Here is a 17,229-nt window from a genome sequence, read left to right on the forward strand (position 1 = left end):
CTCTCTCCTTAGCGGAAATACTCGAACTTCCGTCTTGATTCTCTTCAAAGGCATAAATGCAGACTGGTAATCGAAATACCCCGGCCACTCACTTTTGGCACGGGTCGGAGCACGACGATGAACTTGCGGAAGTAGATTCGTATTTGGGAGCCATGGGGCAGGATACAGAGTGAGTCAGTTCCATCCCCTCATGTATCTCGATACCCTTTCTGACTTGATGAGATTAGTACGAAGATTAATGGAAGTGAGTTGACACGCCATGCATCTCAGGCTGAGGATGGACTCAAGAACATCAACTCTATACGGACCCCACCTTTGTTAACAAATGTTGTTTCTTGTGCACGCAGAAGCTCTGCAAATATGGACCTATCAGAGGCTGCCCAAAACAGGATTTTATATGCGTGAATCCAGTTGCTATATTAGTCCAGAAAAATACTGACATAGTTCCGCTTCAAAATGTAAAGCGAGAGGAAAGAAAAAAAGCACTCAATGAAAAAACACAATCGGTGGAGAGTTTAATATACGAGGGTCATCCGGAAAGTAGTACCCGTTCGTGAAATAAAGACACAAAAGTAAATATTAACAAACATAAAAAATTTTATTTGAAAGAGGATACTTTAAACTACTTCTCAACATAATCTCCAAGCAAATTAAGGCATTTGTCATAACGTGTGACAAGTTTCTGTATTCCTGCTGCATAGTCCTTCGCCGCCAGCTCATTGAGATACGCGAGGGACCCATCTTGCACAAATTTTTGCATAATGCAGATGGTGTTTAACAATTTCATGAACAATTGTTCGAGAAACATTGGGAAAATGCTCACAGATGTCATCAATTGTGACGCGCCGATCGTTCCTCACGAATTCGTCAACTGAGCTCACCAGTTGGTCTGTAATGACAGACGGTCTCTCCGAACGCTCATCGTCGTGTGTGTTCCCCCTCCCCATGTTGAAGTTGCGACACCACCGCCGAACAGACGACTCGTCCATTACATTGTCTCCATACACCTCCTTTAATTGGCGATGAATATCACATGGGCGAACGTTTCTTGCATTGAGGAATTTAATCACTGCCCTCACTTCACAACTGGCGGCGTTCTCAATTTTTTTAAACATTGTAAACAATCACAGAAACAACACAGGCAATGCTAGCGTCACGCAACTTGGCTCAGAGAAGGCAGATAAGCCACTGAAGCTATCTGACCTCGTCCAGCGGCTACTCGCGTCGTCAGCACTTCATGCGGCACGAACGGGTACTACTTTCCGGATGACCCTCGTATAAACGGAGGCAGATGATGCAGGGATAGCGGAAATTCGGTGCGCAGGTGGAGGTCCTCTTCGATCTCCTCGATTATAAACCGTCTACATTCCTTATGACTCACAAATGGAATTTTATTCAGGTTGAAATGCCTGGGAATGTGTGCTGCCCCGCTGATAGTCCCCTGAGCATCAAAAAATGATAATCATGTGAAGGTTAAATGAATTCCCCGAGCCCAATATCGAGTAACAAAATTCGTATCAGTATATATTATTTTATTAAAGATTTTTCCGGGAGATTAACTGCCATTTTTACTAAAAAGTAAATAATTGTTGGGGAAACAAGTGTCCCATGAAAAATTTCCCAATTCCTAAGAAATCTTTGACTGGTACACTTTGGATGATTTCTCTGCTGACCCTAGAATCGTCCTTCAGGAATATACTATATAAATGAGATTGCAGGAAAATTTACTTTTTATAATTATGACATCTTGTAAATTAATCACTTAGGAATTCATAATTTTATTACTAGGACTCTACCAGTTTAAATGCACAAACGCCAACTATTCGCGAGAATAAACGTAAGGATAGTCACGGGCGTAGCGATGGCATACAAAACTCAGAAAAAAGTCACTCCAGATTTTGGTTTTTGAATATTTCGGTGGCACAAACACCTTTTTCATCGAAATTAAAATTCTGGTCCGGAAGTTAACGACTTAGAATCATTCGTATTGGTAGGGATATACTACTTTTTAGTGTAGAGTTTTCCAAAATGGGTTTTGTTTTCAACCATTGTGCGAATACATCAGCGATTTGTTTATCCACTAATTTTATTTGAGTGCAGCCCTCTAGATTTCATTGTAATCTATGCTGATTCTCTCACGCCCCGATGATTCTCGCCTCTGATTTATTCTTCCAAATGCCTTCTAGTAACATGGAGCCGTCCTATCTTTGCCCTAAACTTGTGATCACAATACATCCATTGCGGGTCAAAATTGCCCCATTCACTTCTTCCCCTTGCAGTCTTGACGTGTTCTTTTCCGCGTGCCTCGTTTCGTCGTCCGCCTCCGGTGCCAGGAAGGATACTGCTACACGTATCCTTCCGTTTACTCTCCCGCTACCGTCCACGTATCTGAGCCGATGGGGTGACACACTTCCTACATGCGTTATCCGATAATGCTTTGAAAACTAGTAACTCTTTTCCTCTTGCTTTCCCTCAAGCTCCCTCCGTCCCGCATCACACTGCTCCCGAGGCAAGCGGAAGAAGATTCCATTGGCTTTTAGTAAAAAGGGGTATCCAAATTGAATTTTCAGAGTACCAACACATACTTAACCACGTCCGAAGTATTGAATCAATATGCCCATTCTGTCCATTGATCGTTAAGGATAATTTTAAGGAACCGTAACATGATGAAGATACTGCCTAGTTTACATTACGATAACTAACTAGTGTACAGTTATCTCGTTTAACCGTGGTAGAAATGATGATCAAGACAATATAGTCGCAAATCAGTGATATTTTAGTTATTGCTAGATATTCCGATATTACTTGATACAGCCATATTGATAGATGTACCCAAAATTGACTCTATTAATAGGCAGAGCCGTTAATAATCGCCTTGTAGGGGCATTGTCGCCGTCAAATCGATCTATCTTTTACGTCGGGGGTCGATAAGAGGGAATGAGTACCGCACGGCCCAACTTGTGCGGGAGGAGCTCGTCCGTCGCAGAGGTCTGCGGCCCAAAGCGGACATGGAGGGATGTTATCTCCCCGGATCGCATGCGGGGAGAGCCTCTCGGGGGTCGAGGGGACGGGGGCGGGGGGAAATGGAGGGATGGAGGGGGGGAGAGAGCCCACCAAGGGAGAAGGCGCAATTACCTCCCGCCCTCCAGAACAGTCCCCGTTCTCGCCACCCCCCACCCCATCACGCGGGAGACAAACTAATAACAAATGCGGTCGGGACGCGCTGAATTGAGATGCGGCGTGCGGAGGGGGCGGAAGGGGGGGCATCTGAGGCTGCTTAATCCGTCCCGCGGAGGCCTGAGAACGCACGGGACGGCAGGGAATGCGATTGCTCTCTTCGACAGCGCGTCTGGGGGGGCGGTGAAAGGGCAGGGGGGGTTGGTGTTGTTGCAGTGGGGTGGGTTGCAGTGAGAGAGCGGGGGAGAGGGGGGTTGTGGGGTTGGGGGTTTGAAGGAGGCAGGAGAATGTGGAGGATGGGGGGGGGGGTAGAGAGAGTAGTGTGAGGATTACATGAAAGTGCCTCCTTCGCCGTTATTCGTGTCATCGAGGCCGTTATTATTCCATCTGCGGCGTTGGTTTTTCCTACAGATTAGCGTTATTAAATGGGGATGGGGCAGCGGAGCCGTGCCTGGACTTCCATCCGGAGCTCTGCCTCGGGGTAGCGCCGCGCGAATGAGGGCCGTGGAAGTCATAATGGCGGTATTGAAAGCCGCTTCCATTGTTAGAGAGAGACGAAGGGTTCACCATACTGTGTGGAGAGGGATTCATTTTTCAGATTCCAGTCAGTGTCTCTGTGTCGACGGCGAAAATCCCATAAGCTCGTTGATCCCGGAATGAATTCTTTTGCCCGATAGTTAAAGGGTGAATCCTAAGGAATTTTCCCTCGCCCGGCTTGCATTTTTCACCATTTCGGAAATTATTCCGAGTGGAACCAGCGCGAGGAATGCCTATAAGAATATAACCTCAGGACGAGCAGCGTAATAAATTAATCGAGAATGAAGCTCCAATGGAAGTGAGATTATTTTACGCATATTAGTGGTGGTCAAAATTCCTCCACGATCTTTAGAATAATGGAGAATCACTCAAAATGCCCGGAAAGAAACTTTAGTGGACATTCATACTCAATCCTAGTATGGTCAAAATAATACTGCTCTTTTTTTCGACCGCCCGTCACCCGCCTGTCTCCAATTTACTCCCGCATTGCATTCAAAACAACAAAAAGTCGGATCGCCTTCAAAGAACTTTGCCGGGGAGAGAGGTCTTCTTCAGAACGCAGAACACGGTGGCTCAAGTGAACGCCTCTATCCGGGAGTCCTAGGCGACGTGGGCCAAAAGGGTCCGCTCGCATGAACGTGAGAATTCTTCTGGTTACCTAATTAAGTAGGAGAGCATTTTAGCAGCGGAAGCAGCTTGACGGGCCAGCCAAAGACAGTGACGCCGAAGAAACCCTTCGATTATAACTTTGATTGAGTGAAGCCTGGATATGAAAGATCGGACATTTATCACAACGTATCGAATCCTTCAAAATTAACCCTATGGCAATTTAAGTGTTTCATTCCTGAATTGAATCATCATTAAATTGGCCACCATATATTTGTATGGCATGGATGCCACAGTAGAAAGTTCTAGATAAATGAAAACTCTCAACTGTTAAGAAAATAGAAGATAGGAACCATTGCTAAGGATTGGGTTCAAATAAACATGAGAATTTACAAACCACGGTTTTCAATACATACTCGATGACTCCACGGAGGTAGGCTGAGGTTAAAAGTTTAAGGCAGTGCATAACCAGTTATGTAAATTAATATTAATGCATGCAGAAATGGTGGGTGAAACAATGGGAATATTTTTCTCTCTGGCCACATCGTGGCGCCTCGGAGCATCAGAAACCGCAAAGGGAATCCTTAACAAAATGCAACAATACCTCTCATGTTTTTCTCATCTTCTTCCGCGACTGAAGGAGCGACGTCTTGGACGATATCGGGACCTGAAAAGACAATGAAAGTAGATGTTACTATTAAGGGAATCTTAACAGGGAGTGGAGTTGTCCTCTGCGGAAACTCTGGAGAATGTTGCACTTAAAGCTAGAGTAAAATCTTCATAAAACATTCCATAGATTGTATATTTATGAGCTCAAAATAAGAAACTAAGAGTCCCTACATCAAAATATCGATATTGCTTTCATCAAACTCTCGCCACGAGCAACAGATTTAAATCCATCTCACACGCCTTCATCAAACCGAGTGTTCCGATACCCGCAACCCGACACCTTTTGAACCGTTCACACGGTTTTGCCAAACGTGAATAAAGGCGATTCTTTCATCTGCCAAGAAGAATGACACACCACTTGTTTGGGCTCTGCCTTAGCGACTGATCCGCTCCACAATATTGCCCATTTGAAATTGGACCATTACTGTTTTTCTCAATCTTTTTGGCCTATTCGCGCTTTCACCAAATGCCTAATCATACCTCATTTGGTCTCTACTCGTATAGCTTGGGAAGTATATTGAAAATAAAAAAAACATACAATTCTTATATGTTAGTTTTAAATATTGATACACGGAAGACGCACTATAAAGGGAAATTGATTATCCATACTAAAAAGAAAGACTCGTACTTTTCCACAGATTTTGATTAAAAATTGATTAAAAATTTTCAGTAAAATAAATTTTTACCCTTAAGGTCTACATATCTGGCCTTTAATTCCTTATTTTAAGCGTTATTGTTTCAGAAGACCTGAATTATTTTATTTCCAAAGGAAAACCTGTACAAAGTGATGCTACAAATACTATCCCTGGAAAAACCTTAGATATATAAATCAACATTTCTAAGCCAAAATAGGGACCAGGAATCCAAACTGCAATCATTCAAGTTGACATACGAGGATACTCTACTCCATAGAAACAAATCAACGAGCAAGTACTCAGAGAAACAGATATCTAGAGTGATTGGCGGAAATATTTTATATCAGGAGCAGCGATGTTATCGTTCCCGAGCTGTTTCCACGCCATCAAGAAATGGTGCGAGCAGCTTTTGTTTCGGAAATAGCGGCGGCTATCTGGTGCGAAGAACAGATCGATGTGAATTAATCATACTATCCGAAAATGTAACTAATGGAATGATTAAAGGAACGACATCACTCGCGTCATTGCGTAATGATGCCTATGACAGTTATTCATATACTTATAAAAAGCCGCACAAAATATTATTATAATAGGATACGGATACACCAAGACGTATATTGTGGTGAAAAAAAGAGTTCAGTAGGCACGGTTTCATATATTACTGAACGTTCAGCAATCGTTCATTTCCGTGTACTCACCTGGAATTGAACGAATCAGAGTAATTTACAGCTGAGCGGATAACTGATATGGCAAACGTTCCATCCCGGGAGGTAACACTATTAGCTGTAGTAATCAATTGATTTGTTCCGGAATTGAATGAACGCGGGGAAAAATTGGCACCAATCGTAACTAATGGAATCCCGCTCCCCCATAAATACATCCTGCTTCTCTATTTCCAGCATAGAGATAAGAAACCTAAAATGCTCCTATTTGAAATCAACCTATTATGCGCAGAGTCATATTTACTCAGTGAGGGCCGTTGCCGCGTTCGCCCATTGCGACTCGATCGACCTACTTTAGCAGCTGACAACGAGGGAAATGACCCGAAAAACATGATTGTGTCTAAAAGTACAAAATGTTGTTTAGATATACATCTGGCGATGCAATGGCTATTGATTTTATGCCCCGTCCTCTTAAAACAGCCTCTAAAAGCCGCCTGCTCTCATGACGGGAATTGGGACGCCAGCTGTCAAATTATCCCGAGCAGAAGAAAACCAATTGAGCGACTTCTTTGCTCTTGGAGCTAATTAAAAATTTACATAAATACATTTCATTTTGTCAATGCAAATAAATTTTGCTGGAGCACTTTTATTTTATCAGCCCACTTTTCCACTCGTTGGAGCCTTGGCCGAGTCCACATCACGCCCTCCTCCAAACCCCGTCATACCTTTCACCCCCGCAATTTCCCCCTTCCACCCTCCATGCCCTCAAATAAAAATTCAATATTTCATTACCTCTCCTCTCAATATTTACATACGCATACTAACGACAGAGCATTTATTTCTCATTAGTTAACGACAAGATTGCTCTGAAACTCGCAGCGAAACCAATTACATTGGAAAGTAAGTAAAATGTATACTCAACTTTCATTTTAAATGAGAGTGAATTTTTCAAGCGTTTATCGCCTGGAACACTGAATTTCATTCCACCCCAATGAAATTCCGTTGCTTAAAGGTAACAATAACCACATAAAACAAAGCCTATAGTATAAAAATGTTTTCGTCTTTTCAATGTTTTACGATATCAATTGGGGATCGAGATGGTGCGGGGGCTAACGTACTGGCTTCCCACCCTGAGGGCGCGGGTTCAAATCCCGGCGGTGTTGAATATTTTTCAGAGGTATCTCGATCCCTACTTGAGGGGCTTTGTGGAGGGCACTTTGAGTGAGTACGCCGTCCGTCGGATGGGACGTTAAGCCGCGGACCCCTTGGCGCCTTTCGTAAAGAGTAGGCTAATGCCGACGCCGGGTTTCTCTCCACCCTTCATCCTTTCCTGTCCTTACCCTATGGCGCAAATGACCTTAGCTGTCGGTCGCCTCCCCTCAAAACTAACTACTACTACTACGATATCAATTGTCCAAGATATACATTTTTCTGGGGTTTAGAAGCGATGTATGTATATATATATATATATATATATATATATATATATATATATATATATATATATATATATATATATATAATTGGTGCTTATTTTCTTCGAATCACATTCATACATCTCGGAGAATGATTGTAAGAATAATTGCTGACAAGACTACCATCTTTGAAGAATTAATTCACATACCTACTGATGTTCAGGCAAACTATGTATCATCTGTATGGATGAGCTGTCGATTAATTTTAAGTTTTGGATGCTTGAGTTTCATCGCACCAGAGAAAAACTGTCAAAGAGCATTATCAACTTGGACCGATCTGCCGCGAGGCAGTTTCACCCTTGGTTGACCTCCATGTTTTCCTGTCCTGAGTCTTTCTCTTGGTGTCTTCATACTCTTCCCAAATTTTGACCATTTTCTTCAGCATCATATATACCTCTTCCTCCTCTCTTCCCCTCTATCAATATATTTCCTCCAAATCAGTCTTCAACAGGCACTCGTTCCTCACACAATGCCCCGACCAATTCAACTTTTCTTTCGTTGGTTATCTTCACCAATTCTCTCTCCTCTCCAATCCTTCACACCTCTTCCTCATTCTTTACCCTATCCCGCGTCCTCATGACTCCTTCCATTCTCCTCCAGATTCACATTTTGAAGGCCTCTTATCCTTTTAACTTAATCTTTCCGCATGTTCCATGTCCATGGCTCCCTACAACATCACACTACCGACCTCTTGCCTCGTGTAATCTCTTGCCAATCTCCCCCTCAGTTTCAAAAGCCCGCACTGTCCACCAAATATCGTACTCCAGAAAATATGCTACTCCGCATTGCTGCAGTGCACATGGTGCGGCCCTTGTTGTGCCGATGCAGGAGGGGGGCGAGGGTGGGAGGGAATACAGGGATCGGAGGGCGCAGGAGGCCCTTGCCTTGGCGGGGGGCTGGCCTCCGGTGGTGGCCCTCGCGCGACCCGAGCGGCGACCGGGTTTGCGGCAATGGATGGGACAGATTATGCCCGGATTGTGTGTTTTCCTCGCGGATGGGGGGCACCAAGGGGGCGCGGGTGGGAGGGCGGGGAGGCCGAAAGGGAGCGGAGCGGGAGAGAGAAAGGGCAAGCAAGGAGTAGTAAGGGAGAGTAGGATAGCGAGTAACGGTCCCCCGGTGACCGTGTCCCGCCCTCGGCGCGCCACCCACAAGGGGCCCCTATTCTTCCTGCCCTCGACCAATGACATATTATAGGCCGTGCTCTAACCTCAAACCCAGCTCCATTTATCTCCGGCGACCTCCTTCGCGCTCCCCTCCCCTCTTTCACCTCTTGGTCGTCCCCCCCCCGTTTTTCCGCCCACGCCACTCTCACGGTCGCCTCCGAGGTGCGCCACCGGGGTTACACGGTCCATGTCGGGGGGCGCAACAGTCGGGGGCGAATACCCAAAGTGGCCAATCTGCCTTCCCCTTCAACCCGGTAAACATCCTTCCGGGTCAGGGGAATGGGCTCTGAGGGCGGGGCGTATTGCGGATAACCAGCGAGTTATCACATGGAAATAATGATTTCTATTGTGCGACCACAGGAATCTACCCAAAGGTCCCTTTTAATGTGCGGTTTTTGACTTACTAATTAGTCGGCTCAATGCTAGAAAACATAGAGAGTACATACCATACTATCTAATGCCACAAAATCACGAATAGCGTAGGTATACACTGATGTCAGGTAGTATGGGTGAAATTTATATTTAAATGCTAAAATTAAATTAAATTTGTCGCAAGCAAAATGAAACATTTTGCTCGGCAAAAGCTGTAAGTGGACATACATTTTCTTGAGTTTTTCAAGTAATAGAAGTCACGGGTGATATCAGGACTTTAAACATTCAATTTGAACCAATTTGGCATTAATGGCAAATTTATTTGACATATATTCCGAGCTATGGAACAAATTTTTCAGTCATCTTGCGTGCGAGGTGCGCGATTGTCTAGATTTGCCTTAACCACTTGGGATAGATGTTTTTTTCACCAATAGGTGAGAATGGAGTGGAGATTAAAAAAAAGAAGGATTACTTAGGTCATCAATATTAAAACATTCAGCAGCGAAATTTTATTAATATTAATGGTGACAGCGAAAGAGCGAGGCAGTGGCAGCCAAAATTGTCCGTGGATGATGTGTTCTTGGTTGGTTAATACCATAGTCAGTGGGCGATGAAATGTCAATAAATTGTTTGCTTTGGCCCAAATCGCGTCAAGTGGACTTACAGAAAACAGCAAAAGCTGTCTGAGAGACAATAAATGACTTAGGTTCGTACTTTTCCACTAAACTTTGTCTACAATACACAACATTGTGCAACGCATTGTACAATGTGTAGAACGCATTTAAATTTCACGACGTCATCTTCATGTATGTAGCTGAATATGCCGTAATTATGTCGAAACACGTATGCTTTGATGCATGTGTAGCGGGAAATACAAGCCTGAGTTATCTATGAAAAATACGCCAATTGCATCCTGCCACAGCACTCGAGATAAAAACCTGCAGGCTCTAAGCACAAGCGGCTTTCAACGAGGGATTCGGATATGGACGAGTTGATTTCTTCCACGTCGTTTATTAGGAACCAAAAAAAAATAACATCTCACATTGGTCAAGAAGTGGACCTCCATGGGGATGAGGGCTGCTGGGATTCGAGGAACGTGAGAAGTAAAAGAAAATACTGATGTCTTAGCCCACGGCCAATCTTAAGGAGCGACGACAAGGAATCTGGAATTCGAAGCGATATCCGATGGACCGTGAGGTGCAAATCCACGTGAATAGGGACCTACATGCCGTCACAGAATCGACCACGCAGAGTTCAAACCCGGACATCCCCGCTTGGAAAGTTAGAAGACTACACCCCACAACCTGTGCTCCTCACAAAAAATTAAAACGTTCCCCCAAAAATGGCCGAAATGCAAAAACCAGGCTCCACTCGCACGAGAAATGAGAATTTGTGACGTATGATATGCAATACGCGATGGCTCAACGATATCACATCGCCGAGGTATCAAAGTGAGTAGTGGTTTTATAGGGAGGCGACCGACATCTGAGGTCATTTGCGCCATTATGGACGGACAGGAGAGGGATGAAGGGTGGAGAGAAACCCGGCGTCGGAATTAGCCTACTCTTAACGAAAGGCGCCAAGGGGTTCGCAGCTTAACGTCCCATCCGACGGACGGCGTACTCACTCAAAGTGCCCCAAATAGGGATCGGGATACCACTGAAAAATATCTGCCGACGCCGGGATTCGACCCCGGGCCCTGTGAGGTGGGAAGCATGTACATTAGGCACCTCAGCATCCCGATTCCCTATGGTGAGGTGGCAATCTAAGGTTGAGGGCAGGGCTGACCTCACACCTAGCCTTGGATTAGCTGTATGAAATACCCACATTCAGGGCAATGAGAGGGCGGGGGGGTCATTTCTTTTCCCTTGACCTTCGACCTATGCCATCGAACAGATTTCTGGTCGGTAGCGGGAGTAAAACCTCTCAGTCCGGGTATCGCTGCATGTATCTAAAGGAACCACCCGGGCACATGAGCCCGGGAGGCAACGAAGGTGCTGCAGCGACACTTCTAACGACTGCCCGTCGTTCACATTCGCCAAATTCCGGCATTGCTAAGTCTCCATTAAGGGAAGGGGGTCGTAGGGGAGGGAGGGGAAGAGGAGAGAGGGGATTGTACGTGTATGTGCAGTGAACAAGGACTTGGTGAGTGACTCTCGAGGAGAGGAGAGGGGGGGGGGTGGTGGTGTTCGTCGAGCGAGAACACCCACCGAATGAATTCCCGACGGGCCCCCCTTGCGACGCGCGCGCGCGCCTCTCCCGGGTTAACAACCCCGGCAGCAAACACACATACACGCCGCCGCCGCCGAAAGAATCCGGTTATTCACGCTGGATCCGAAAAACAACATGGCTGCGGTTTGTATCAAAACAACATGAGTCGTGTACTTGAATGTGCTGCCGTGGCGTGTGTGCTGGGGCGTTAGTGTGTGTGTGTGTGTGCGTGTGGGCGCCATTCAAGTTGACTGCTCGCCGTTCCTTTCTCCCGTCTTCTTCGGGGTGTTGCCCGGGAGGACGGTGGTGATGAGGGGCCTTTGGAGACCGAAGGGGGAGGCGAGAGGGATGAGAAGGGAGGGTAGGGCGGGGGGGGAGGGGCATGGGGGAGAGAATGGAATCCACGCCCACCAAAAACCGCCATTCACCCTTCTTTCCTCCGGCCGCGGCGCTTGCGTGCACGACGCCCACCTTTCGCGCAAGGCTCGCTATGCACACAGCGTACATCACGCCGGTGTGGCCACTCGGTCGGGCACAATTCGGGAATAACTTAAGAATTTCGGAAACAAAGAGGTAAAAAACGGCCGAATTAAAGAAATATCGCGGATTTTGTATGCAAATCGGGAATAACATGAGAATCCAGATGAGACCTGTCTCTTTTGGCTTTGACATTAGTTCGCGTTTGCCATTGGCGCATGCAGACCTTGGTTCGAAACGAAAACTGTCAAGGAGGATCGACTTCTGTGACACTAGAGGTACGCGCAGCGAAGAAGGATGAACCGTATGAACGTAGCTATTCAGAATCAAACACGAAGAAAATCTGGAAAAAGGATGACATGCTCGCCAATGAGAAATAGGAAATAGAAATGCGGAAAACAAGTGGTGACCCAGAATGCTTTGCTCTATGAATATCCATATCGATAGAAAATATGCGTCTTGAAACAGCATACGTACAGTTTGCAGAGTAAGTATCGTTGCAACCCGAATCAATAGATAGCACCCCCTTCAATCAATTGTCTAAGCTCCAATACTGGATCAAGCTTCGCATTGAAGTCGACTGTTGACTCCAAGTATTTGAATTAGCCACCCCTGGTGAAATGAGCAAATAATCTGGGTTCCGACGTAAGTTCACACTTTATTCGCAGACCGGTTTGACACACTGGAGCAAACCCGCCCGAAGAGAGACTACAGTTCAGTGAAATTAAAAATAGAAATAAGTGATTTGGATGTTTTAGTACACAATTAAATTTTTTAACCTTCATTCATTATTTACTGAAAAATGAATTGCACCATACTTCCAAATTTATTACCCTTTTGTACTACTGGAGCAAAGGTTGTACAAGCGCAGTTTTGTTTTATGCTGAAAGATTCAACACATACTAGACTCGCCTTTCACGTTAACTTTGTAAGAATTCCTAAAATTTGGGAAAATATTTTCGCTACATAAATTTTAAAACCTTCCAGTCCTCATTAAAGTTTTAAATAAGCAGTAAGAAAACAGGAATGCCTACTTCCAACACGCCCATATCATCAATTCGTTTTTCATATGTGTTTGAATATTTGCAGTTTTCAAAAACTATCATAAAATGACTATATCAACTAAATTTAAGTGGAAGATAATCATATTAAACTTAATTTTGATTGAAATTTAATTGTTCGCATTATGTCTTCACGCATAATTGATTGCAACACGTTTTCGCAGCAAGTTTCGCGTCCGCGCCATCAAATTAAGCTCCTTCAAATGATGCATGGTATTTTAAAAAACACAAGGGATATAGCATCTAAGATGTTTTTTTGTGAACGGAAATGGTGAACCCAAATATTATCCCTTCTGCTGACATTTACGAATTTCCTGCCTCCGAGAAAAAGCATCGCTAACTGGAATTTTCACATGTTTAGGCTCTCAAGAAGGCGACCAAATCTTACTCGGTTGTCACCGAATCGTGTGAATTACCTATGCTGTCACTACTAAAAAGAAAATCCATTTTCCGTCACCGTTATTGGAAATCGAGACCAGACACTATAGATTTCCATAAAACGTCGTTTCTTATTCTATTGCCTTGTTATTGTGATATGTATAGGCATTGGTACACTGAGGAGACTCGGCAGGTATTCAGTTTTGATACAGGTATGCCTTTTCGCGTAAGGCTTGATGGGATACCCTTTATATTTCTTCTAAATGTTAATATTTCATTCATACAAAAATTGAAATTCGAGAAAAATAGGGTCAGTTTGTAGGTGTTAATATTTTAAATATCCTTATGGGGACAATATAATGAGTTTAAACAAAACAAGCGATCCACAGTTAAATACAAATGTTGAACTTATTTGCAGACATATTTTAGGGCGTTAATTTCAGATTTCATCCTTCATGGAAATCGGCGAACAAAATGGCGAAAGTCGTCGAGCTTTAATCTGAGACTGTAAAAAACATTTTCCACGAAGATGTAGATATTTTGAGAATAATATAACGAAACCAAATATATTCACTAAAAGTGAAGGTACTGTAGGGGTTCTATTGGTACTCAATTCTATTGTTCTCGATAAGAAATTATTCTTCATAATAAAGTGGGTTCTGAAATGTTTAAGTTTATACTCACTATCGACAAAACTTGCTTTCCAAAGTAGGGGTACCTAGGAATAAAATGACTGATCTGGATGTTAAAATGAGTTGATGTATTCTGAATTATTTCTTTACATAGTGGAAAACGGGGAATGAAAAAAACACTAGCGGGCTCCGGTTTCATTTCTGCAGCATCAGTTCTTTCTTCCCTTCGCTTTGACGACGAATGCAAACATTCCTTTTTTCCAGCCTTCCTTTCCAGTTCGGTCCCAGTTCAATGTCCCCTTCACCACTCACCTCATTAAAATTTTTAGACCCACTCAAGTTTGATTTTTTTCCTCACTTGGGCGCGCAAGGATTTGAGAAAATTCATGTGAGGCATCCGCACGCATCGCATCGAAGATATGAAATCAACGAGACGGCTGAAAACATCGCACAAGTCCACTCGGTGGAGTAGACTAGCGCGACGTTTTCTGTAGAACAACATGCCAGCCAGGTACACTCTCTTGGTCACAACAAAAAAGTTTCTGAGATGGATGCACTCAACAGTCAAATATCCTTCGGTCACGAATTGACTGACCCCGATGAAAACATTTTTGAAAATAATTTTTTTTGCATGCTTATATTCCTCGTCAAAATCTGAAGCAATTCACACGGATGCACTTTCAGAGGTATGTTGCGAAAAGTATTTAATCCATAAGGGCCAAGTAAATATACTCCCACGCCTAATATTCTTGAATTCATTGAGTCGCATTAATTTCTGCCACATCCCCAACAGATTTCGCATGGAAATGTTTTCTTTTGAACGGGGGGGGGGGGGTAGTAGGCCTTTTCTAGCGACTCAAGCACACAGTGGGAGCCGATCACTCTGGCCACGCCCCCTCAGACGTCTCCCCGGGAACTGCCAAAGAATAGTCCCCCGCTATCTAGCCGGGTAGCGAGAGGGGAAGGGAAGACGTGGGACGCGATGGGGTTGGTGGGGAGGAGGAGAGGGGAAGGGGGGAGAGAGGGGAGCGTGCATGCCGAGAGGGAGAGGGAGCTAATGAGGGAAGGAGCCCCCGCCCACAATCGCCCATTTCGTCGCCGTCGGGTGTCCCTTTCGCCCGAAGGCGTCATTTACCGTTTAAGGAGTTTCGTGGTGCGAATGGGTAGTCATTGGTCAGTCGCCAAACGCTTGATGCCGGCTGACAGCGATTTCGGCACGCTATGTTAATGGAGATGGGAAATCGTGATGTCAATGCGAATGCGGCGGCGGTGCTGTTCCCTTGGCGGAGGAGGGAGGCGTTCCGTGGGTTGGAGTGTCAACCCCCCCTAGGGCCCCTTCACCGCGGATTTCGTGCGTTCTCTCTCGCGCGTGAATGAAATAATCTCGAAAATCCAGAAAGACGAGCTCCGAAGGACCACAAATTATTCCCATACCTCTGCTGTTGTTTCATTGGTTGAAGGTTGTTCGTTTCAAGGCTTCAGAAACCGACGGCGGATAGTGTTCTTCGCACGAGACGAAACCATTAAAATGAACAAGAAGAGCTTTGATGGGAAAGAGAGCGCTTCTGCGAATTCTGTACCTTCATTGACCTGGCGTCAAAGATACATGCAGTTCAAATATAAGTTTAAAGGGTGGTTGTAAATCACAAAATCAATCACTGAAAACCAAATAATATCGGAAATACTGTCAGAATAATGAATAATAGTCATTCAGTCAGTCAATATTGCGCAGAAAACGAACGCAAGTTATGAGGCTTCTTAATGGCGTTAAAAGATTTGATTTCGATAAAATCTGATGGCTATTTTAGAGAATTCTCTCAATATTTCCTATTTTTATAGGCGGAATAAGGAAAAGCAACCGTTTTGCGTACTTGTGTTCAATTAACTATTTATCTCGCAATTGAAATTGAAGATAGTGGGGATGAAGGTATTAGTAATAATTGTTTCTTTCATAAAATAAGATACATTTCCTTTGAAGTAGAACACTGATAGGTCAAACGTTACACCAAAGGTCTCGTGACAGGTTATGGCTGTCTGCAGGTACAGGAATGAGAAACGGAGAAAGGTCCCCAGTGAACTTTTATTAAATTTTTTCATAACATTTTTTACAATCAGATGAGAAAAGCTTGAACCTGCGAATTCCCGTTTCCATGGTAGACATCATAAGCTATACGGAAAGCGATTATAAATCTGCGCACGATGGCTCTTCAACGAATTATCGGAAAGGAATGTGTCTCGATTCTAAAAATTTTAAAAGCCTTGCTCCTACCGGTGACTAAGAAGTTGCTTGGAAGTCTGATCTCCCCTCCATCAAGTGTCCGGGGAGCGTGAAGGCGACTGCGTTGGGTCGCAGCCCATGCTCGTAGGAAATGGAGTTGATTGCATCGTTCATTCATCAGCAAGCCCGCGTCGATATGTGAGGGCGGCCGGGCCAACGCCTCACACGAAGACAAGAAAGTTGTAACGATGCATAAATCAATGGGGGACCACGCTGCCACTCGGGGCAAGGTGCCAGCTCACCCCGAGCCGCTCATCAGCATATTCCCCTCTGGCGCTTTCAAGACTCCGCCGCGTCGGGTCCTCTGACCCCTTAGCAGAAGAAAGCCGCGCCGCCGTGAAACCCTACACTACCAAGAAGTGCAGGCCCAGCGAACGCAAATGGCATGTGCATAAGGAAGTAAACGATAAGATCCCCAGCGCCTCTCCTTCGACGTTCGAGCGCGGAGTTTCGAGGATGCTTGCCCACCTGCGCCCTTCCATATGGTAACGCTGCAACAGTACCGGCGGGAAGGCCCGGGGTCGATGTAACTGGACGAATTACGTAAGCAAAGTTGGCCGAGTGAGTCAGTATATACCAAATGTACCTTGATCTCCAATCAACTGAATGATACAACCCAAAATATTGACCAATTCGTGGAAATTATGATAGTTTTTTGGTGTAATTTCAACGTGAACATCGTTCCGCCAGAATTGATGAAAACGTTAGGCGTAGTCAGTGATGCTAAGACGGATTTCGAGCAAATCTGAACACGAAATATTTTCCCGCGCGTTGCAGCGAGAGTCTTCAGGAGTGAGATTTAAGTGACTTAAAGAACGAACATCACGTCTGAAGATACTCGCCACACGCCAGAGAAACGTTGAGCCCCACATGATGCATCATGCGCAGCGAAACTC

At 44.7% G+C, this 17,229-nt stretch overlaps 1 protein-coding gene across 1 annotated transcript in view; it reads right to left on the minus strand.

Moving 5' to 3' along the window:
* Positions 1-17,229, minus strand: part of sog (short gastrulation) — a 510,027-nt gene that overhangs the window by 141,310 nt on the left and 351,488 nt on the right. The window contains exon 4 of the mRNA XM_071590828.1: positions 4,925-4,987. Coding sequence (XP_071446929.1) covers positions 4,925-4,987 — 63 coding nt within the window. The remainder of the gene's footprint in view (positions 1-4,924; positions 4,988-17,229) is intronic.

This window comes from Hetaerina americana, unplaced genomic scaffold, assembly GCF_022747635.1.
Source record: "Hetaerina americana unplaced genomic scaffold, ioHetAmer1.1.p SCAF_4, whole genome shotgun sequence".
Lineage (NCBI taxonomy): Eukaryota > Metazoa > Arthropoda > Insecta > Odonata > Calopterygidae > Hetaerina > Hetaerina americana.